This window comes from Ascaphus truei, chromosome 4, assembly GCF_040206685.1.
Source record: "Ascaphus truei isolate aAscTru1 chromosome 4, aAscTru1.hap1, whole genome shotgun sequence".
Classification (NCBI taxonomy): Eukaryota; Metazoa; Chordata; class Amphibia; order Anura; family Ascaphidae; genus Ascaphus; species Ascaphus truei.
In genome coordinates this window covers 316,449,195-316,473,195 of record NC_134486.1, presented here as the reverse complement: position 1 = coordinate 316,473,195, position 24,001 = coordinate 316,449,195, and the positions used below count along the sequence as shown (strand labels likewise).

Sequence of the window (24,001 nt, the reverse complement as noted above, 5' to 3'; positions counted from 1 at the left end):
GCTCAATGTTATTTGGTGTTCCCTTCCTACACCAGCCCAGAGTCAAACCTACAGTACAACTCTGACACCCCAGAATCAGTAAGAAGTCTACAACCACCAGGTCTCCTGTATTCTTATACCATCTGCATCAATTAGTTCTAATAACCATAAGTCCGAGTTTGACTCCGCTATGGCTGGCTCAGAGTGGCCTATGTGTTTTTGGCTGCGGAATACAGAAAGCAAGAATTTTTTTTAGGTGGAACTTTTTGCACCATTTGCTTTGTTTTTATGAAGTTAAATCGTTGCAATGATTTTCCCACCCCAAAAATCTGTTTGCAAAAAAAATCTGAAACTTCGATGCTAACTAGAAAGCCTGACAACATTTTGGCATGAATACAGCAACCCCGACCCTATCTGGGGAGCAAAGGGGAAGGGAGTGTTTCTCCACTTAACTCCATGCATACAGAGCTCAAGTTGCTACAAAGTTTCTTACTTAAGGATTGTGTAGAATAGACTCTCTGAGAAAAATATCTGAGGGGACAAAGAATCTTAAGCCCTAGCAAATTCCTGCACTCAAGAGACGGGTGCTTCCAAATCAATAAGAACGAGAGATACGGTGTACTCAACCTATAGTGGTGACTGCACATAGAAACTGAGACGCAGCCTTGAGGAGTCCTGACTTTAGAACTGCCTGCCCCATCTATTCCGGAGCTCACCAGAACCCTTGCCACTGTCTGAAGGGATGACACCATCTGATAAAGAGCCGATACCAAAGCAGATTCCTCGGTTAACAAGTGCGCATATACCTTCCTCTGAAGTAGAGCCCACACCAGAACATTTAAGAACTAGACTCTACTGCTAACATCTCTAACATTGTTAGCCTAGACGTCTCAGGTTTTCCTCCAAGAAAAATGGTATGATGCTTGTGTATTTAAATAAAGATTGTAAATGGTTAAAGTTTCTGCTGCTCAGCATTATTTGGTGTTTCCTGATGTCAAGCTGAAGTTCCACAGTGAATGGACGCAGAGCAATTTACCTCCAAAATAAATGCAGCCATATACTTATTATACATACAGTATGTGGTGTAAATTGAATAGGATGATGTTAGATACAGTACACATTTGTGTTGCCATATATGATGCTACCAGAGAAGCAAAGGGACCAACAGTGGTTCATCTTCTCCAGCAATGTGGCCCCATTATAGCTGCAAAGCCTCAAGCTAATTGGGAAAACTTATAATGGCTTGCAAGATTATGGGTGACTTTGCTAAACTGCAAAACTGACAAAAATACAGTGGAACATGGTTGGCAAATCCACATTCAGACACAAGTCTGAACTCACAACAAAAATCGAAGTGGGGCTGAATTTGGTGCAAGACTTTGGGTTAGACAGCCCTATTCTGGACAAAAAGCCTTAGGCAGTGAGAAAGATGCAGCGTAAAAGTTAAAGAGGGATATGGATTTCAGCCATATATCTAACATAGAGGTGCTAGACGAAAGGCAAACATTAGAAGTGGTACCCGTCATTGCTCAAGCCTGAGGGTGGCAAACACTACAGGTCAGGCTCTCAGGATCTGAAACAATGAAAGCTTGTAAAAACCACAAGTGCCAAAATAGCAGAAAGGCATATCTGACTTTCTGTTCAAACAGATAGCTCTGGTTACTTCCTGGAAACTTTTCTAGGCTGGGCAGGAGTGCTACATACCATACATGATTTCCTCTCTAGTGTCAGTAGTATCCGTGTCTTAATCAAAAACATTCTAACAGCTTTGAGCTATAAAGCTACTTCACTGAAATGAAGCTAAAAAGAATATGGGGCCTATGCTATTGGCCTTCATAAAATGTCTCGCTGGGCCTGTTATGCCTCCAGTTTTGTCAGTGTAGTTATTACGGTATTCAGAAAGACTCTGACGACTGGCGATAGCTAAATGACCAAAACTGGGGGTTAATTGTTGTGTATTGTTGTGCTTCATGATTTTTTGTATAGGTTGGCCATTGACTGCTATAGTGGCTTATCATGCCCACATTATATGGGTATGATGTACCACGTGCCAATCAATGGGTAGGGTAGGGATACTTGTGCTGGGGTGGGTGGTTAGGCCTCCCGGGTGGGTAACGGGTGAGGGTGGGTTAACGCCTTAATTACTATAGCGGTTATAAACCGCTAAGGTGATTAAGGGGTTAGGGGACATTAGATTGTATTTTTTCTTGTACTCTTGCTGCCAACGGAGGACATGGACCGTGGTGATGAGTACATGATGGCAGGGGTAAGTAGAAGTTTTATTTACTTTATTTATGTTGGCTAATGTTTGATTTTGAATGGGCAAATGAGCTATTATCAAACACACAGATACCCAGCAAGCTCTCAGAAACCCCCCCAAATTACCACAAATATATATATATATATAATATATATATATGTATATATATATATATATATATATATATATATGTGTGTCAAAAGGAGTGCTACTGGGCGTGGCTAATTGTATAAAACAAGAAACAAAGAAGTCCAGAGCAACATCCAATATAAAGAAAAACCTGGCGCCAAATAGTCAGTGGAATGTCCTGTACTCCTCAAGGGATCCGCACACTTGCTCGACAGACCATGCAAAGAAAAGAACACAAACAAACAAAAATCATAGCGCAACACTGTAGGGTAAGCAGTACTGCACTAATACACACAAACAGTTAAGAATCCTAGCGATTATTAAAATAATTATTTATTAAAAAGAACTATGCCAAGACCGACAATGGCAAATACAAGGAACCGCAGGTCATCCGGAGCACAAAAATTGGAGCCCTACTTACATACAGCAAGGTTTAAGCTCGCATGGTAGGAACAAGTCCTAGGTAGAGATGATCTCCCTGGCGGGTGATGCCTCTGCTCCACTGCGGCTCAGACACCAGTCAGTCCTTACGATGGTAACCGGAACAGCTCCGGCCGTGGGGGCTGGTGTGCGGGGTCCACAGCTCTGCACCGCGTGTAGACACACGCCTCACTTCCTCCTACGGAGCAACAGGAAGTCTCTGCGCGCCCGCGCGCGATAGTGCCCGTTGCCTTAAAGGAACAGCTGGCAGGCTGAAGGGAAAGTTGGGCTCCAAGGCCAAATGTCCTGTTGCAGGTCAGTGCCTGCCTGTAGCATCCAGCTCTCTTACTGGAATGAGGGGCAACATCCAATGTGACAAAAATACACAGTGAAATACCTATATATCTCTTGAAAAATGGGTCATTTAGTTAACCCTTTGGCCAAAGCGTATAAGCCTGCGAGCCACTTTTTAAAATCAGTTAGTGTTTAGGACCTGCGATATTATGGTCATGCCTTGAAAGTGGCTCGCAGGCTTATACGCTTTGGCCAATGGGTTAACTAAATGACCCCTTTTTCAAGAGATATATACAGTAGCGGCAGCTTTTATTTGAACAAATGCCGGCGGCATGCCGGGATCTACTCCGGCTGCCGCCAGTCAAGACCGCGCGCCGCCGCGTTTCCTACACGCACCCCCCCTCCACTTCGCGCACATTTTATCCCCCCTTCCCGACCCCGAACACGGCTCCTGCTCTGCCCCTCTGCTTCCCCGCACCCCCGCTTACCTCACTTTAAACTCCAGGGGTGTCGGGGAAGCCCGGGGAAGCCGGGCGCGCACGTGACTGTGACGTCACAGTGCGCCGCAACAAGCCGCGTCTCCACGCTTCCCGCACGCATCCTGCCGTGCGGGAAGTGTTCAAATAAAAGCTGCCGCTACTGTAGGTATTTCACTGTGTATTTTTGTCATATTGGATGTTGCTCTGGACTTCTTTGTTTCTTGTTTTATACAATTAGCCACGCCCAGTAACACTCCTTTTGACACTTATACACATATAGATATTTTGTGGTAATTTGGGGGGGTTTCTGAGAGCTTGCTGGGTATCTGTGTGTTTGTTTACTTTGTCCAGCTGATCTCAGCTGTTTTGGAGGTTAGTGGCCCCTCCCACCCAGGGTTTAACGCTCGCCCCTCCCCACTGTCCAAGTAAGCAGGTTTTCTTTTCATGCAGCTGGTTGCGACAGGTTCAATGCAAGGACCATCCTTCCCCTAATTATAAAGGTAAATAAGGATTTTAATCAGTTAGTGTTTAGGACCTGCGATATTATGGTCGTGCCCTGAAAGTGGCTCGCAGGCTTATACGCTTTGGCCAAAGGGTTAACTAAATGACCCCTTTTTCAAGAGATATATAGGTATTTCACTGTGTATTTTTGTCACATTTGATGTTGCTCTGGACTTCTTTGTTTCTTGTTTTATAAAATGAACTATTATCCATATCTGGATAATAGTAATTTTGCCCATTACTGTACTGTATGTGTTGTGGGGGGGGGGGGGTTGGGGGGTAGAGGAGGTGGGTAGTAGGGTTGTTGTGTTTTTTAATGTTTATTGTGGGTAGCGAGGATGGGTAAAGTTGGTATTTGGCCCTTGGTGGGTATTTATACCTACTGGGTGGGTGCCAACTTTTTGTGGCGAGAGGAATTTGGGAGAGACTCGCCATTCTAGAGCCTCGATAAGCCTCGATAAGCCTCGATAAGCTTATCGAGGCTACTAGAATTGCACAAGTTTCAAAAACCTGCCGATAAGAGGCTTATCGTGGCTCACTTGGCAATGTGTTTTGGACGACAGAAAAAAATGGTGATTCAGCTCACTTATTGAGGCTCTCTGAATCGCTGTAGGCATTTTGGGTTGATAACAGCTAAAAAGCCTTGATAAGTGGGTTTTGAAGGCTACTAGCATAGGCCCCTATGTATTCAACAGGCAGGTAATGCATTTGCAATTTGCATGCGGGTAACTGACATTTATAAATGTAAATGTAGATTGTTTGGTATATTACACAGTTACCTCATTATCTGTTCCTACATCCAGCATTACAGGCAGACACTCCTGAGGCTTCACTCCGCCACATGCTGTATAAAGTGCCAGTTTACCCACGGGGATGCCCATGCCGTAACTTCCAAGATCTCCAAGACCAAGAATCCGCTCTCCATCTGTCACCACAACAGCCTTAAAAACAGAAAAGAGTGGTATAAAAAAAAAATAATAACTAGGACTTGATTTATATAATGTGAGTCATACTGTATTGCACCATCCTCTGGAGTAGGACAAAGACAAATAGTTCCCCAAGTATTGTAGGGGGTTGCAGATAATTACCAATACATTCCTGGCAGGCACATGCACACTGGAGTTAATAGGATTCTCCCAGTTTTCCGTAGTAAGAAACACAGATTTATGCCATTTATTGCACATTTATTCTATCAGGTTGATTGTAGGGGCAATTTATTGCCAGATTACAAAATCTCTATCAGGAAGCACAAAACACTGAGATCCACTGAGTTACAGAAGAAAACTAATTCTACTCTCTCATTTCACAGAGAACAAGGTATGTATATCTTTATTTGTGAAGCACCATTTATGTACATAGCACTTCAAAGCAGTAATACACGTGACATAATAATATAAGACATAATGGGAATAAGCGCTTCATACATGACAGTAACAGGAAGGGGGGTCTCTGTCCTTAAGAGCTTCCAATATAAGTGGTAATTAGGGAGATGTTACAGAGACAGTAGGAGGGTTTTATGGTAAGTGCGTCTGCAAGAAGTCAAGGTCAGTGCATCTGGGTTGTATAGCATCAGCCAGCGGAGCTACCCATATGCTTCGGTAAAGAGGTGCGTTTTTAGATAGGTCTTAAAGAGGGAGAGAGAAGGTGCCAGTCGGATATTGAGGGGAAGGATATTCCAGAGGTGTGGGGCCATCAGTGAGAGAGGTTTTAGGTGGGAGAGGGCTTTAGATACAAAGGGTAGACGAAAGATATCCTAGAGCAGAACGCAAGAGTCGGGCAGGTGTTCAGTGAGAAATTAGGGCTGAGATGCAAGGAGGAGCAGAAGAATGTATAGTCTTAAAAGAGAGGAAGAGAATTTTGTAACTACAGTAATACGGGATTTCATAGGAAGCCAGGAGAGGGATTTCAGCAGGAGAGACGCTGAGACACATTTGGGAGAGAGTAAAGTGATTCTGGCAGCAGCGTTAAGGATAGATTGTAGAGGAGACAGGTGAGCGGCAGGAAGGCCGGACAGTAGAAGGTTACAATAGTCGGGATGGGAGAGAATAAGGGCCTGCATTAGAGTTTTAGCAGTAGAGGGACAGAGGAAAGGGCGTATCTTTGCAATGTTACGGAGGTAAAAATGACAGGTTTTAGCTACATTGTGAATGTGAGAGGAGAATGTGAGGGAGGAGGCAAGTGTAACCTCTAGGTCACATGACTAACAATTTGGTCCTTTAAATAACAAACTTAAAACAAATTACTATAAAAAAAAGTTTTAGGGACATATGAAATGTGACAACAATGCTGGTGGGAAGTTAACTGCAACATGTATATTTAAATAAAATGAAACATACCTTAATAACATTTTCAGGCCATGATTGCATCAGTGTGGAAATGTGACCGCGGTCATGGATGGTAATAAAGAGACCTCTGCAGAAAGAACAAAAAGGATAATAATGGTAAGTTTATATGCAACACATGCAATGTTCTGCTTTATAAAGGTATAGTATGTCACAGTAAAGATAACCATTATTAGAATAACAAAAAGCACAGTTTGCATTGTTGAAAAAGTCTAATTTAATGCAAAGTAATATTAATAAACTAATGAGCAACATTTCTCTCACAACATTTTATTAAACTATCCTTTTTATTCACAAGAATTTTAGCTACTGAAAAAAATCGAGAACGTCTCCCTACTAAGCTACTCCTTCAATTCTTTGTGATGATGTCTGTGCCTCTGCTTTATAACCCAGGACATACTTTAAAACAAGGGTTCTCAATGCCAGTTCTTAAGACCCCCCCAACAGGTCAGGTTTTCAGAATATCCCCGCTTCTGCACAGGTGGCTCAAGCAGTGACTCAGTCTTTGACTGAGCCACTGATTGAGCCACCGGTGATGAAGCAGGCGTATCCTGAAAACCTGACCTGTTAGGGGGGTCTTGAGAACCCTTGTTTTAAAACAATATCGCACCTCAATGTATCTTTATTGATCAAATGGTTTAAAATAAATACTTAAACCCTTTTCTAGTAATAACAAACCAAAAGAGTGTACCAGCACTCTCTGTCTCACAGCTACAGATATAAGCGAATACCAGTGTAGGGAATATGAATAATTTAATGACACTAATAATAAACTGAAAATATAGCAACAATAGTCAATACGCCAATGCAAGAATAAATATCACCATAGAGAAAATCAAAAATTAAAGGGGGTAGAGGGGAAAGAAGGAGAAGGGGAAAAAACACAAAAGAAAAGCAAAAAATCACAAAAATGGAAAAAGGAAAGCAAACTAGGGGGGCGACGTTTCGAGGGGTGACCTCTTCACCTGGCCCATTCCCCCTGGTCCCAAAGGGTCCCAGAGGTACTTCCCTAAGCCTTCCCTCCCCACTGTCAAATAATCCCACACTCAGCTAATGATATAAATCTAAAGTCTAAAGAGGGCAAATAAGGGTTCTCAATGCCAGTTCTTAAGACCCCCCAACAGGTCAGGTTTTCAGGATATCCCCGCTTCTGCACAGGTGGCTCAAGCAGTGACTCAGTCTTTGACTGAGCCACTGATTGAGCCACCGGTGATGAAGCAGGCGTATCCTGAAAACCTGACCTGTTAGGGGGGTCTTGAGAACCCTTGTTTTAAAACAATATCGCACCTCAATGTATCTTTATTGATCAAATGGTTTTAGATAAATACTTAAGCCCTTTTCTAGTAATGTTCACAATAATAACATTCACTTTATCCGACAGAAGCACAACTTCTTGAATGACACCAAACACGCTTGCTGCATACAATTACATGGCAATATCATGATTTGGCTCACATATTGCTGACCTGGCAATGACTACAAATTTTCATTTCCTTTAGGGAAGAACTAAAGCCTACCCTTAAGTGTGTCAATTGTTTGGGGTTGTAGGAGGAACGCATCCTGAGATTTCAGAAAATGTGGACCTAGAATTATGAAGCTGCTAGACAACATGAGCCAGGTACAAAACAGTCCCACATAAACAGCTTATACATCCAAGATCTTGCCAAGGTTGAGATGAAACATTCCTGAGGGTCTGCTTAGATAACGTCACTGAATTCAACGCTTCTGCCAGGAGACGAGTTGGATAATATATTATTTATTTATAAAATATTTTACCAGGAAGTAATACATTGAGAGTTACCTCTCGTTTTCAAGTATGTCCTGGGCACAGAGTTAAGACAAATAATACATGGTTACAAGTACAGTTACATAAATGAACAGGGTATACATTATATACAAGACATTGCGTGCACAGTTAAAGAAAATATATATTATGGGTGTATGAAACAGTTACAGACCAGATTAAAATGTGAGACAGCCTTAGATTTGAAAGAACTTAAACTGGTGGTGGATGTGAGAGTCTCTGGTAGGTAATATATGTCTCTGCAAATATTATTTGCATTCAACAATGTCCATTATACATTTCTCTAAGGGGGACAAGACCAATGCCACCTTGAATTACAACCACTTGGCCTTCACCTTGCTCTAGTGCAGGGGTGCTCACTTCCAGTCCTCAAGACCCCCCAACTGGTCATTTTTTCAAGATATCCCAACTTCAGCACAGGTTTCGCAATCAGTCCCTGCTTCAGCACAGGTGGCTCAATCAGAGGCTCAGTCCTCGACTGAGCGTCTGATTGAGCCACCCGTGCTGAAGCTGGGATATCCTGAAAACCTGACCAATTGGGGGGGGCTTGAGGACTTGAGTTGAGCACCCCTGCTCTAGTGCCCTGGAGTAAGCTGACAAAAAAACAGCCATTAGCTGTTGATCATTTTGGCCAAATTCAGCATGCTACCAAATTGCTTCTCCATGTCAGGGAAGATCTGAGCTCCATTGAAATGACTGAGCTTCAGAGCATTGAAAATGATTTTACAATTTATTAGGAGTCAGAAAGGGGGGGGGGGAGTGGGGAGGGGAAGGGGAAGAGAAAGGAAAGTTTTTAAGGTTTCCAGTATCTCCATTAACAACACATATTCAGGTCTACCCTTTTAATATATATATATATATATATATATATATATATATATATATATATATATACAGTGTTCGACAATTGTATACATTTACTCGCCCGGGGCGGGTGGATTTAACCCCCGGGCGAGTAACTATTGGCCCAAGCAGCACACGTGTTTTTTTTTTTAAATTCCCCCGTTCGCGCTGAAATTTCCCTGCTCGCGCTGAAAAAAAAAAAAAAAAAACTCCCCTACCTGACTCCTGATTGGCGCACGCTCCAGGCTTTGTGGGCGCGCGGCCAGGCTCTATATGAGCCCGCCCCCAACGAGCGGCCATTCTGCCTGGAGCTCTGTTGGAGGGTAAGTACTCTCCATGCTGCGGCCCCTCTGCTCCTTCCCTGCGATCCCCCTGGTCCCCACATGGCTCCCTACTCCCCACCGCGGAAGCTCTCCTGTCCCCTGCTCCTGTCCCATTCCCCTCCTCCTGTCCCCTGCTCCTGTCCCCTCCTCCTGTCCCCTGCTCCTGTCCCCTGTCCCCTCCTCCTGCTCCCTTCCCCTCTTCCTGCTCCTGTCCCCTTCCCCTCCTCCTGTCCCCTTCCCCTCGATCCACCGATCGATGTCAGGGGCGGGAGGTCCCCGCTGCTGCAGCCCGGTTGGCTTGCGGGGGGGGGGGCTCGGCCCTCACCACGTGCCTCCCATGCGTCCCCTACCTTCATGATGGCGCAGCCGCCGCATGAGGTGGGGGGATGTCGGCCTGGCCCCCCCCCCCCCGCCACGAGCATCATGCCGCCGCGGGCTGGGGGGGAAGAAGCAGCCTGCAGCTTGGCCAGGCACTGTGACATGCCGGCGAGGGGAGCCGGGCAGTGGCGGCCACGGCGGGGCTGACTGTCACCTGGGGCGCCCAGTGGGGGATACCTCGCCACGTGCCTCCCACCCACCCTGCTGATTGGGGGGGTGGATGGGGGATGTCGGCCTGCCCCCCACACGAGCGGGAGATGGGCGCGGGTGGGTGGGGGATTTGCGTGGTGCTGGTCGCGGCCTTTCCTCCCCTGTGTGTGTGTGAGAATGTGTATGTGTGTGTGTGTGGGAGAATGTGTGTGTGTGTGAATGAATGTATGTGTGTATGGGAGTATGTGTATGTGTGTGACACCAGAGGTCCCCCCCAGTCAGTAACCCCCCCCAGTCAGTAACCCCCCCCAGTCAGTCACCCCCCCAGTTAGTAACCCCCCCAGTCAGTAACCTTCCCCCCAGTCAGTCAGTCACCCCCCCCCTGTCAGTCACCCCCCAGTCAGTGTCAGTCACCCCCCAACCCCAGTCAGTGTCAGTCACCCCCCACCCCCAGTCAGTGTCGGTCACCCCCCCCACCCCCAGTCAGTGTCAGTCACCCCCCCCCACCCCCAGTCAGTGTCAGTCACACCCCCACCCCCAGTCAGTGTCAGTCACCCCCCCAACCCCAGTCAGTGTCAGTCACCCCCCCACCCCCAGTCAGTGTCAGTCACCCCCCCACCCCCAGTCAGTGTCAGTCACCCCCCCAACCCCAGTCAGTGTCAGTCACCCCCCCACCCCCAGTCAGTGTCAGTCACCCCCCCACCCCCAGTCAGTGTCAGTCACCCCCCCACCCCCAGTCAGTGTCAGTCACCCCCCACCCCCAGTCAGTGTCAGTCACTCCCCCACCCAGTCACCCCTGCCCCACCCAGCCACTCACCCAGCAAACCACTCAACCAGCCAGTCACTCACCCAGCCTCTCTCTCTGTGTATCACCCACACTCTGTGTGTATCACCCACCGTTTCTCTCCTCTGTCTCCCCCACACTCTCTCTCCCCCCCACACACTCTCTCTCCCCCCCTCAATCTTAACTGCCCTATACTACACCGAAATCTTAACTACCCTATACTGCTTTCTTCCAGATCTGGCTCAAGCTTCACACGGAAGACATCGGAACCCCCCCCTAACCCAGAAGACAGGTAATGAACACCTCCCCAATGTATAACATTGCGGGAATGAGCGTACCTGGACATTGAGGGACTGCGGATCAGGTAAGATCCCAGGTGGGATTGCTGCTTTAGATATTGTGAAGCGGGGACATCCAGACATTGGTTAAGGGGTTCAGGAAACTAGTCATTCACACCTGGCTTTTATTTCTAGATCCGACATTTACACACACACATGTAACAAGGACTAATTGTAGTATAATGTAATACAATAAATACATTTATGTCAAAAACGAATGTTGTTCTGACTAGGAATTTATTAAATGTATTTTATTTATATATTTTATTTTAAAGCGGGGTTGGGGGCGGGGTTGGGGGCGGGACTAGGGGCGGGACTAGGCGGCGAGTAGATTTTTGGGTTGGGCGAGTAGATTTTTGGGTGATTTGTCGAACACTGTATATATATATATATATATATATATATATATATATATATATATATATATATATATATATATATATATATATTATTCTGAACCTGTACCATGCTGGGGACTTGTCAGCTATCCTCAAACCACCATCTAAACTTCCATTAGCCTAGTGATAGGGCTACTAGAAACAGATGACATGGAGATACTCACAACTTACACATAAATTCGATAAACATACTGGGTAATGTATGTACAGTACACTGTACCAAAACAAACAGAATGCAGTAGAGGATTTTATACATGCCACAGTTATTATTAAATATGTATTTGTAATTATTATGGTTGTTATGTTTTGCCAATTAAAGATACTGTCATTTCATTTTCAAAATAATAATACGTATTCATATAGTTTCTCCAATTATTGTATCAGGAAAACAAAGTTATGGCTTTAGGAATGGTTAATAACGTCTCATCTGTGGAGTTTGATGATGAGAACAATGGCTCCTGACAGAAACATTCTTTTAACCATTTGAGTGCCTTATCTCTAGGAGAGATCTCGTTCTGCCCTCCTAAGGAGCGCTGAACAGGATCTAGCAGGCAGAGGAACTCCTCTTCCGTTCCCGTCATCAGTGACGCTGTGATTACGGGGTCGCTCCTATCGCGGGGTGCCAGATGGATAGTGGCACTCTAGCACCGCGGCCCATGCAGCACGCAAAAGGTTAAATGACTTCCTGTAATATTGAACGAGACTGTTTACTTTCCGCGCATTTCTTTGTGTACTTGCATGTACTTAGAAAGTTTTCATTTGGTCTATGTAAAGCCAAAAAAATTAAACAGATCGTGTATATTTACTGTAAAAGTAAACTGTATTCACAATAGTGTCATGACAAAAACACATCTGTCGTTGAACAATGCTGCAGTACTCACTGACAATGCCCTGTTTGGGACATGCCTAATATTTTCCTGTGAACAGAAGTTCAAACTTTTCTCATAGCCTTGGCTTTTAGAAATGAGAAAGCATATTAAAATGTGTAGGGTCGATGTAAAATACTCACTTCTTCTTTGCCAGTAATAACAGCCCTCAGAATATTAACTTCATAGGCAGATGGAATGTTTCATTGCACGTATTCAGTTTGCCTTTGGAATGACTGAAGATGGCAAAAGGTTGATTTTCAAGCAGTTAGAAGCTGCCAGTTTCTTGATAAAATTTTTTTTTTTATCATTTGGAACGTACATTCTCATACATACAAATTGTTTTAAAATGAGAAATGTTAAAAGAGGTTTTAAAATGAGTCTCATGATGTTACGTTGGGATTGCTGCTTTCAAAGATTTGTTTCTATGTATACATGTTAATGGCTGGATTTGCTAGTCATATTGAATTTTGGCAATGTTTGATTGATAGGAAAGCAGCATATGAGGCTGTTGTCACCACACAGTCATCACGCTGCAATATCAAGATAAACTGGGAAATAGAAAATGTATCAGCATACAGGGTAGATTTAGGAGAGCTCTCTATTTCATTCAAAAGCTACTTGTATAGTGTTTTTTTTTTTTTAATCCCTTAGACAGGACCAATATAGTTTAAATACAGAGCCATTGGCATTGCTAACATGACGTAAGACATTTTTGCTGGCTATCACAGACTGCTGCTTTTCAACTTCATTCAAAGGTATGTCTCCCATTAACATGTCTAATTTTTAACAGTTTTGTGTGAACGCTGGATTTCGGCTTGCATTTTGCCTCCAAAAGTTGGATCAAGACACTATTTTGGCTCTTGTATTAATAGTGTTCCTGCTGCTGCTGCCACTGAATCTTCTCTGCAAATAGATTTCCTGTTCCCAAATACAAATGAGATTCAGTCCAAAATGCATAAACAATGGAAATGAAATCTCTGCTATCCTGCAGTATTTTGTAGCTCTTTCTTTTCCAAGATTAGAAGAGGAGAAGATAGAATAAGAAGGTTTTGGCGCCTGAACTACTTTATTCTCCACATTTCTTTTTTTATTCAGTAACTGACATGTTCCATTTGTTTTCCTTCTGTCCGCAGTGCTCAGATTTTTTTTCTTTTTAAAGGTTCAAGCCTTGCAGTCTGAACTTTTAGTAAAAAGAATATACAAATCTATATCTATTTACGCTTTTTGGAGTTCACTAGATCTGACTCATCTCTTGATGGTACCACAGTCCTGGGGATTTGAATAAAACAGAATATGGGAAAATAAATGCAGATGACAGCTTTAATAAATCCACTTAAATAAGTCAAGCAAATATTCTGTACTCGCTCCAAGAATCACTCCCCAAACAGCTCACTTATGCTAGAGGTAAAAATAAACTTCAACACAACATGAACTTCACATTGTCAACAGGAATTTAATGTCATACTGTAATATTCAGTTATATCCCTCCTTCTATACACAATCCACTTGGTCACCTTTGAGCTTCTTACCCCAACAATGCCATTATGAGCGCCCCCAACTGGAAGTATCCCAAGCATTGCAGGCATTGTTGTGAATCCTATTCACTAGAAACATCTCTAGGCATCTCTTAAATGCCACTTTCTGTTAGATGAAGAGGTCACACGAAGCTGGAGTGTGGCACACAACTCTAGCTTTGGAGACCTCTTTATTAAGTAGCCAGCGTAGAACAGGAATAAACATTGGGCACCTTCTAAAACGCAACTTTATTATATATTGGACAATTAATACTCTAAAAGAACGAAAATCCCAAAATAAAAGTAACATCAAAACTGTCCGGTCAGACACGTCTGTAGCCCGTCACTTCAGGCAAATGGGCCACAACTCAGCACAGCTGAGGTATTAGGTCATAGACCATGCGAGACCACTACAGAGGAGTGGGGACAGAGAAATAATTATTTTACAGAAAGAGGCAAAATGGACATATACATTAGATACAGTAACCCCTAGGGGCTTGAATGAAAGATTTGAATGAAACTGGTTCCTTGGGTAAGGTCAGCCTCTACTATTAATCCAGATATATGCGGGTGGATATACCAGAGACACAGGTTTAAACCTCTGTCACTCTGGCCTACGACTGCTATGGATTCTATTCTGTTTATCCCACTTAAGTCTACTCTATTATTAATAAGTACTAGATAACACTTATGATCTAGCCTATGTGCTTCTTTCTATGTCTACACTATCTATAATAGGAGTTATGTCTTTTAATCTATATATCCCTAATGGTTTGTAGTTTGCCTTGTTATCTTATGCCCAGATACGTGTGTAATACAGTAGGGCCCCGCTTCTCAACTTTTCGTTTCTTGGCGATTGGCCAATGCGGCGGTTCCGAGAAGGGGGCCACCATGTCTGTGCATGTGTAGAAGGGGGACCGCCGAGTTCGCGCACGCGCAGAACGGGGGGATTGCAAGTCTGCGCATGCGCAGAAGGGTAGGGGATGCCAAAAATTTCCAGTTGCGCTTTTCCCTTTGCGGTGGCGCCATGGAACGGAACCCGCCGTATGAGCGGGACCCTACTGAACCATCTTTTAACCTGCTCCTTTTCAGCTTTAACCCTTTTGTTTTGGCAGAAAAATCGTCTAAGAAAGAAAATATCAGCATGGTTGCTCCCAGTTCTTCAGACTAATTTATAGTCATTGGATATCCTTTATGGCACCAATATAGTGCATACATGTTGCTTGAATTTACTATTACGTAAGTTTAACTTATGCAATTTGACTTCTCCACAGTTCAGTAAGTGTGCTGAGCTGTCCGTGTGTGATTCTCTATTTTGTTATTGTTTTTCTAGGTTGCTTGGCGTCATGACATCATCAGCGTCATATGACGCTGAGATGCGCGATGACGTCAGACGTCAACAAGGAAGTACTGAGGCTGCAGTGACTGCCCCGTTGTAAACACAGGTGATGGTAATGAGGGGATTTTGTAACCCCTAGGGGTATATATACTTGTTAGTTTCACTATTGCAGTAAGGTGTATGGTCTGAGGAAAGGATGTGTCTGTCCTGAAAAATTACGTTTTTGCATATACCTGCTCTGATGCTTTGAATACAAAGTAAGTTTACTAATACAGTAAGGCTCCTGTGTGCTTACTCCACCCCTTTATTTCTTCATATATTGGACAAAGCTATTGGTTTAAGACAATAATACATTTGGATAATTACATTTTTTCATTTCTTAATGCAAAATCTCATGCTAAAACAACAACAACAACCCCACCCATAATAGTTTCACAGTGTCTCTGAGGTCCTGAAGTGTTTGATCAAGAGCCTCTATTGCGTGTTTGTAGGACATTGTACTCCGTCCTAAACAATGATCTTACACTCTTGAAGAACTTTCGCTGCTCCTGTACTTTTGCTAATGTTGCAAATTAGAATTTCAGAGTGACCAAGATTAAGTGGTACGGCAGCTTGAGGGTTGTGTGATGGGATCATGTCATATGTGATGGCATCAGTGACTTGTAACCAAACAGACAAAAACCTGCTCCTTGAGCTCAAGAACAATCATGCTAAATTTGGTTACGATATCTTAAGAGATCTCCAAATGCATAGAAAACAGAAAAACAACTTTCAAATAATATATAGCAGATGCTACATTGGTTGTGTTCTTCCTCATTCCCACTGGGAAATAAGCAGTGCCTGCACTTGCCCTTTTCCATAAGAAGAAATAAAGCTCCACTACAAAAATTAAATCATGTGCATCATTGAGATTTAGGCAAACTATACATGTGAGTTTAGAATGCTAGATGAAACCTGAATAGACTATGTAAAGAGCTGACTTATTCAATAAAACATTCCTGAAGGATAACTCTTGATACATTTCCTATGGCAGCCTTGAATTGCATGCTGCATGGAAAGTTAGTGAGTCTTAAAAAGAAAATCTTTGCCACACAAGAAGCTCTAATCACTCAGTGGCTATATACATATCTACATTAAATGGCTGGGGATGCAACTTTGTACAAATTTCAAGAAGTTAATGTACAGGATGCATATTCTTTTGGAAACTGACACTGGGAATGTGAGTGATTAACGGTCAAGAAAGGACTGTTGGGGTTGGAACACGTAACTAAACATTCTGCATTTTTATGACGAGGCCTAACCCGCTGTCTTCAATGAATATTTAGATACATTTATTTGTTTTAAAATGATTTATCTCTTGCTGTTTTCAATCTAAAAATATTTTAAAAGAACTGAAAAATCATGTAAATTCAGATTAAATCCCATTTTGATTTCAATTTAAAAAAAGACTGTATTCCATGCTTTAAACAGCAGTACTAATACACTATATCATATGGTCACTAGCAAACACAAATATTCACTGCTGCCGTATTTATGCTTGTTGCTTTTGTAGTGCTAAATTGAATTAAATTAATTAAAACATGAAAAAAGTCAAGAGAAAACATTCTGTGTAGTGCTCTGACTAAAGCCAACTTTTTAAACATTTACAGTACCATCTAACAGATCTGGTTAAGTAAGAAAAAAATGTGAATTCCTAAAATGCTATTTTTAAAAATATTTTCTTTTTAGAAAAGCAAAGTTTATCCCGTTACTACAACAATTGTCTAGCCATGACTGGGGGCAGTAACAAATTGCAGAAAGCGTTAAAGAAGGAACCTACTCGAAGGGACAGGTCCTAAAACTCGGTACAGACAAGGGAGGTTATGGCTAAACAAGGACCAATTAAACTAGTATCCCTTAATGTAAAGGGATTACAGAACAATAGGAAAAGAAGGCTGGCCCTTCAAGAATTAAAAAAGCTTAATGGTGATAATGTCTTTCTCCAGGAGACGCACTTTACAGCGCAGGAGTCGCCCAAAACTTTCCAAAATACATTCCCTATGAGTTACTACTCATCATTTAGTAGTAAAAAGCGGGAAGTAGCCATTTTGATCCGGCAGGGCACCCCTTTCAATTTAACAAAAGTCACAACTGACCAAGGGGGTAGATTCGTTGTGGTGTATGGCTCTCTGGTAGGATCCGCGATCGCCCTGATCAACCTCTATGCCCCCAATGAGAATCAGCCGAAGTTTCTCAAAAAAGTACTAGAGGAGATTGATCCGGAATACCTATCATCCCTGATAATAGTAGGAGACCTAAACATGGTACTCAATCCAGCAGAAGACAAATCATCCATACCAGGATGCCCGCACCCAACCCAAGCATTATGATTGGGGAAAAACTTTAGGGATATCATAAAGGAATTTTCTTTGGTAGACATTTGGAGAGCACAGCACCAGGGACAAAGAGACTATACTTTCTTCTCGGCCCCTCACCAGACCTATTCCCGTATCGACTATTTCCTTGCTACCAAGAATGTTCTAGAAGCAACAACCAACACAGATATAGGCCCAATAACGTGGTCAGATCACGCCCCTATTTTTCTAAACCTCATCGCTCCATTTGTAAAAACATTCACTTATAGCTAGAAACTAAACGACTCTCTCTTAAACAACAAAGAGGTAGAAAGAGAGATCAAAAGAGCCCTTAAGGACTATTTTAGGTTAAACCTGGGTACGGTGGAATCCCCAGCTATTCTATGGGAAGCCCACAAAACGGCTATCAGGGGCCAACTTATCTCGATAGCATCATATGGGAAAAAAGCCAAAGTAAAACTAACTAAAGAGCTCACCGAGAAAATTATACAATTCGAGCAACAGCACAAATTGAACCCATCCAGGAAAATTTATAAGTTATTGACAGCCGCCAGAACCAAACTAAAGGACATACAATTAGACAATGTAGAAAAAGCTCTAAAATGGACGGGCCAGAGGTATTATGATAAAGGGAATAAAGCCGATAGACTTCTTGCTAGCAGGTTAAGAGGCATACAAAAAAGATCACAGATCACAGCGATCAAGAATAGGTCTGGTGAGATAGTTTATAACGAGAAAAAAATCGCGGAGGAATTTACCAAATTCTACACCAAATTATACAATCTGAGATCTGACTCCGCTATTCCAAAGTCAACCGCAGAAGCATCAATAATAGATTACCTTGCCGATTGTAATCTTTCCTCCCTGACAGAGGAGGAGAATGATAGGCTGAACGGTAAAATAACACTGGAAGAACTGACAGCGGCAGTAAAAGCATCCAAATCATCCAAAGCGCCGGGACCTGATGGCTATACAAATTCCTACTACAAGAAGTTCCTACCAATACTGTCACCCCACCTACTAGACCTATTTAACTCCTCTTTGGAGGGGAACCCAATCCCAAACTCTATGACCTCAGCTAATTTAGCAATAATTCATAAGGACGGGAAGGACCCGACCCAGTGCGGAAGTTATAGGCCCATATCCCGCCTGATCAATGACTTAAAGCTATATAGTAAGATACTCGCGAACAGGCTGAACCCTATCCTACCTAGACTCATTCAGCCAGACCAAGTTGGGTTTGTTTCGGGGCGTCAAGCCGCAGATAATACGCGCAAAATAATAAACATAGTTGATCACGTCCATATGTCCAAAACAAGGGCGATGCTACTGAGCCTAGATGCAGAGAAGGCATTCGATAGGATAGACTGGTTATTCCTAGATAATGCCTTGAAAAAATTCGGCTTTAAAGACAAGTTCCTGTAAAGGGTCCGGGTTCTCTACCAGAACCCTTCTGCCGCGGTCAAACTCCCAGGCGGAACGGGCGAGAGATTTCAAATTAAAAATGGCACAAGGCAGGGGTGCCCCCCTATCGCCCCTTCTCTTTGCCCTCACGATTGAACCACTTGCGACTAGAATTCGGAACAATATGAATATACAGGGCATTGAGATAGGTGAGACAAATTATAAAATATCCCTATTCGCAGATGATATCATTCTGACCCTGACCAGGCCCCAAACTTCTCTTCCGAACCTGCAAAGAGAACTGTCGGACTTTGGCAAAGTGTCTGGGTACTAAATAAATAGTGGAAAGTCGGAGGCCCTAAATATTAGCTTGCCAGACTATGAAGTGAAACTTCTCAAACTAAATTTCAATTATCGGTGGTGTCCTTCATATATTAAATACTTGGGGGTAAATATATCAAGACACTACAGAGCTCTATACCAAGGTAATTACCCAGCGCTCTGGGAAACGATTAAGAAAAACTTGGAACAGTGGCAAGGTTACCAGATATCATGGATTGGGAGAATGATTTCCGTTAAGATGAACATACTCCCTAGACTGTTATACTACTTTCAGACACATTACCTGGCGCTGATATAAAGAGCATACAGAACAGAATGTTTAACTTTATTTGGCAGGGCAAAAGGCCCAGAGTAGCAAGATCGGTCCTGTTGGCATCAAGAGGAAGGGGGGGGGGGGCATGGCCGTCCCAGACATACACAAATACTACTTAGCAGCACAATTGAAACAAGCTGTTATGTGGAATGCCGACCCAGCCAAACATTGCTGGATCGATATAGAATCTAAGTATGCCAGAATGCCTTCTCTGCAGGCCTGCCTCTGGAGTATAGATAGGGGAGATAGGCAAGCACATAACCTAAAACTACAAGCATCTTTACTTACCTGGGAAATATGGTCAAAACACAAGACCAGATTTGGCCTGTGTTCAGCTAATCCGCAACTCACGCCTCTAACAAATAACCCAAAATTCCCCCCGGGATGCAGATCTAAGCTGTACGAACAATTAAAATCAAAAGGGATCGGTACGATCGCGGATCTTTTAAGCTTTGATACGTTCCTGAGCTACCAAGAAGTACGTGCCAAATATAAGATCAGGGAACTGGACACATTCAAATACCTTCAAATCCAGCACCTTGCCCAAAAGATATGCCCAGCCCCAGAATTCCCCTCTCTGACCAAATTTGAGCGACTCTGTAAAGCAAACACCTACCAAAGGGGACTAATCTCCGATATATATGCCATCCTAGAAAATTTGGCGGCTCCCCAAGATCACGATTATATGCTCAAATGGGCGGCAGATTTGAACATTACAATAGAAAGAGAGATTTGGGAGGAAATTTGGCTGGCAGCCTCGGGAACGTCTCTATGCACCATAACGAAGGAGAACATTTATAAAATTCTCTATCACTGGTACATCACCCCAGCGAGATTGAGCCAGATCTACCCCCTGCGTCGGACCTATGTTGGAGAGGCTGTGGACTTAGAGGGGATATGGCCCACATCTGGTGGAGCTGTCCAGAAATTGTTAAGTACTGGGCTAAGGTCCACAATTTGATAAAAGAGGTCACAGACCTAGATTTACCTATAGAACCACTGACCTTCCTACTTGCAAGGCCAATATCCACAATTGGCCGGACAACTAGGAAATTGATCTCCCATATTTTAACTGCGGCCAGATGTGAGATAGCGGCTTCCTGGAAGAGACAAACCACCCCATCCAAAAGGTCCATTAAAAGAAGGGTCAGTGAAGTGATGCTAATGGAGAAGCTGACGGCAAGGCTCAGGCAAAAGCTCATCGCATTCGACAAGATATGGGAGCCCTGGTCACTCCTCACGAGATGAGGGCCCCAGTAGATACCATTTAAGGGAGCAAACTAGGCCCCCCGAATCCCAGCGTCAGCCCCTTGCGACCGAAGGTCCAAGAAACGAGGCCTCCAGGATGTGAACTCCCACCACCCCCCACCCCCGCCCCCCCCTGTCCTCAGTCTCCGAGGACCTCCTTTTCTAGGACAATCAAGGTTGCCCTTTCTTTACCCCGAAAAAAGTTAAAATGTTGATGTATTAGGCTGTGAAATGAACCTGTATATCACCTGTTGTACCAAGGCCTAATAAAATTATTTGGAAAAAAAAAAAAATGAAGGAACCTACTCCAAAATACATTTTGTCCATATTATAGCCTTGCTGAACAAACATATCATTGTCTTCCCTAAAGATAAAAGGAGTTATTAATAATTTTAGTATTGTTTAGCATATGAGGTATCAATGGAATCCTTACTGGTTTTAAGGACCAATATGTCAGGCCCAGAATGTGCACTCATGTTAAGCTTCCATTTTGTCTGGTCATAACTAGTTAAGATTCTGTAGTCAGCCTTTTGCTGAAATATAATTCATAAATGCACTCAGTTTCTCTGCTAAATTGCATTTCCTTTCTTTCTGGTCAGGATATTACTAGATACTTTTGTGATGTCAATTTCCTGGTGTTTTAGTAGAATATAATAGAATGGTTCTCTGCAAGAAGCAAAATAGTGTAATAAATTTGCTAAGACTCAAGGTCTCTTTTGATAACAGACAATGAATAAGCTATGTATTCAGACAATTGCTTGTATTGGAAAAAGACACGTCCCTAAAGTCACGCCACTAATATGTCCTGCCCCTAAATCACGCCTCTAATCAAAGCTATGCCCAAGACACGCCTATGATACGCCTATGATACGCCTATGTTACGCCTCTAACCAATATCTTTTTTTTTTCTGTATAAAAGTCATTACCCTATGAGTAATAAATTGAGACAAAGGATTTGAAACCTGGCGTGCGTTACGTTTCATTTCGTTCGTCTTCCAGGCCTGAAGTTCACCAAAGACCGGAGATAACAGTTGCAGGGCGTGAAAGCTTCTCCGGGGAAGTCTGCTGCAAAATGGTGCAGATTGTGCATCCAGTCACAAGGCTTCAGTTTACTTTGCAGAGAATAGGTTCATTTTGGTTCTGAGGCCAGGGGAAGGAAATAATGGATTTTTCTTCAGTTTGGCCTCAGTTTTTCTCTGCAGGGAATAGGTTCCTTTTGGTTCTGAAGCCAGGGGAAGGAAATAACGGCTTTTCCTTCACTGGTCATATACAATGCCGGAATCCTGGCCGCACCGGAATGCTTCCAGGCTTCTGGAATCGCGACCATGTGATTGCTTAGGTAGCGAGCACATGGTCATGTCTGACTCACCTCCCCCTCATCAGTGGTGTGAACATGATCTACACCTAGAAAACAAATCAAAAAAATATATCTATTTTTGTTTTGAACTCCACAGATCCATACTTGACGAGCACTTACATACTGTGTGTATATACAGTCATGTGAAAAAGAAAGTACACCCTCTTTGAATTCTATGGTTTTACATATCAGGACATAATAACAATCATCTGTTCCTTAGCAGGTCTTACAATTAGGTAAATACAACCTCAGATGAACAACAACACATTACATATTACACCGTGTCATGATTTATTTAACAAAAATAAAGCCAAAATGGAGAAGCCATGTGTGAAAAACTAAGTACACCTTATGATTTAATAGCTTGTAGAACCACCTTTAGCAACAATAACTTGAAGTAATCGGTTTCTGTATGACTTTATCAGTCTCTCACATCATTGTTTAGGAATTTTGGCCCACTCTTCTTTACAATGTTCTTTCAGTTCATTGATGTTTGCGGGCATTTGTTTATGCAGAGCTCTCTTAAGGTCCCGCCACAGCATTCAATCAGGTTGAGGTCTGGACTTTGACTGGGCCATTGCAACACCTTGATTCTTTTCTTTTTCAGCCATTCTGTTGTAGATTTGCTGGTGTGCTTGGGATCATTGTCCTGTTGCATAACCCAATTTCGGCCAAGCTTTAGCTGTCAGACAGATGGCCTCACATTTGTCTCTAGAATACCTTGGTATACAGAGGAGTTCATGGTCGACTCAATGACTGCAAGGTTCCCAGGTCCTGTGGCTGCAAAACAAGCCCAAAACATTACTTCTCCACCACCGTGCTTGACAGTTGGTATGAGGTGTTTGTACTGATATGCTGTGTTTGGTTTTCGCCAAACGTGGCGTTGTGGATTATGGCCAAACATCTCCACTTTGGTCTCGTCTGTCCAAAGGACATTGTTCCAGAAGTCTTGTGGTTTGTTCAGATGCAACTTTGCAAACCTAAGCCGTGCTGCCATGTTCTTTTTAGAGAGAAGAGGCTTTCTCCTGGCAACCCTTCCAAACAAACCATAGTTGTTCAGTCTTTTTCTAATTGTATTGTCATGAACTTTAACATTTAACATGCTAACTGAGGTCTGTAGAGTCTGAGATGTAGCCCTTGGGTTTTTTGCAATTTCTCTGAGCATTGCACGGTCTGACCTTGGGGTGAATTTGCTGGGACATCCACTCCTGGGAAGATTGGCAACTATCTTGAATGTTTTCCACTTTTGAATAATCTTTCCCACTGTAGAATGATGCACTTTAAATTGTTTGGAAATGGCCTTATAACCCTTCCCAGATTGATGGGCAGCAACAATTGCTACTCTAAGATCATTGCTGATGTCTTTCCTCCTTGGCATTGTGTTAACACACACCTGAATGCTCCAGACCAGCAAACTGCTAAAACTTTAGCTTTTATAGAGGTGGTCACACTTGCTGATGATCAATTAATCAAGGGCATTTGATTAGCAGCACCTGTCTGCTACTTAGCATCTTAATTCCTATGGAAGCAGTAAGGGTGTACTTAGATTTTCACACATAACTTCTCCATTTTGGCTTTATTTTTGTTAAATAAATCATGACACGGTGTAATATGTCATGTGTTGTTGTTCATCTGAGGTTGTATTTACCTAATTGTAAGACCTGCTAAGGAACAAATGATTGTTATTATGTCCTGATATGTAAAACCATAGAATTCAAAGAGGGTGTACTTTCTTTTTCACACCACTGTGTGTGTGTGTGTGTGTGTGTGTGTGTGTGTGTGTGTGTGTGTGTGTGTGTGTATATATATATATATATATATATATATATATATATATAT

The 24,001-nt window shown here is 42.9% G+C and overlaps 1 protein-coding gene across 1 annotated transcript in view; it reads right to left on the bottom strand.

The window, feature by feature from the left end:
• Positions 1-24,001, bottom strand: part of ME1 (malic enzyme 1) — a 352,953-nt gene that overhangs the window by 157,579 nt on the left and 171,373 nt on the right. The window contains exons 5-6 of the mRNA XM_075597942.1: positions 6,399-6,474; positions 4,842-5,003 (exon numbers count right to left, since the gene is read on the bottom strand). Coding sequence (XP_075454057.1) covers positions 4,842-5,003; positions 6,399-6,474 — 238 coding nt within the window. The remainder of the gene's footprint in view (positions 1-4,841; positions 5,004-6,398; positions 6,475-24,001) is intronic.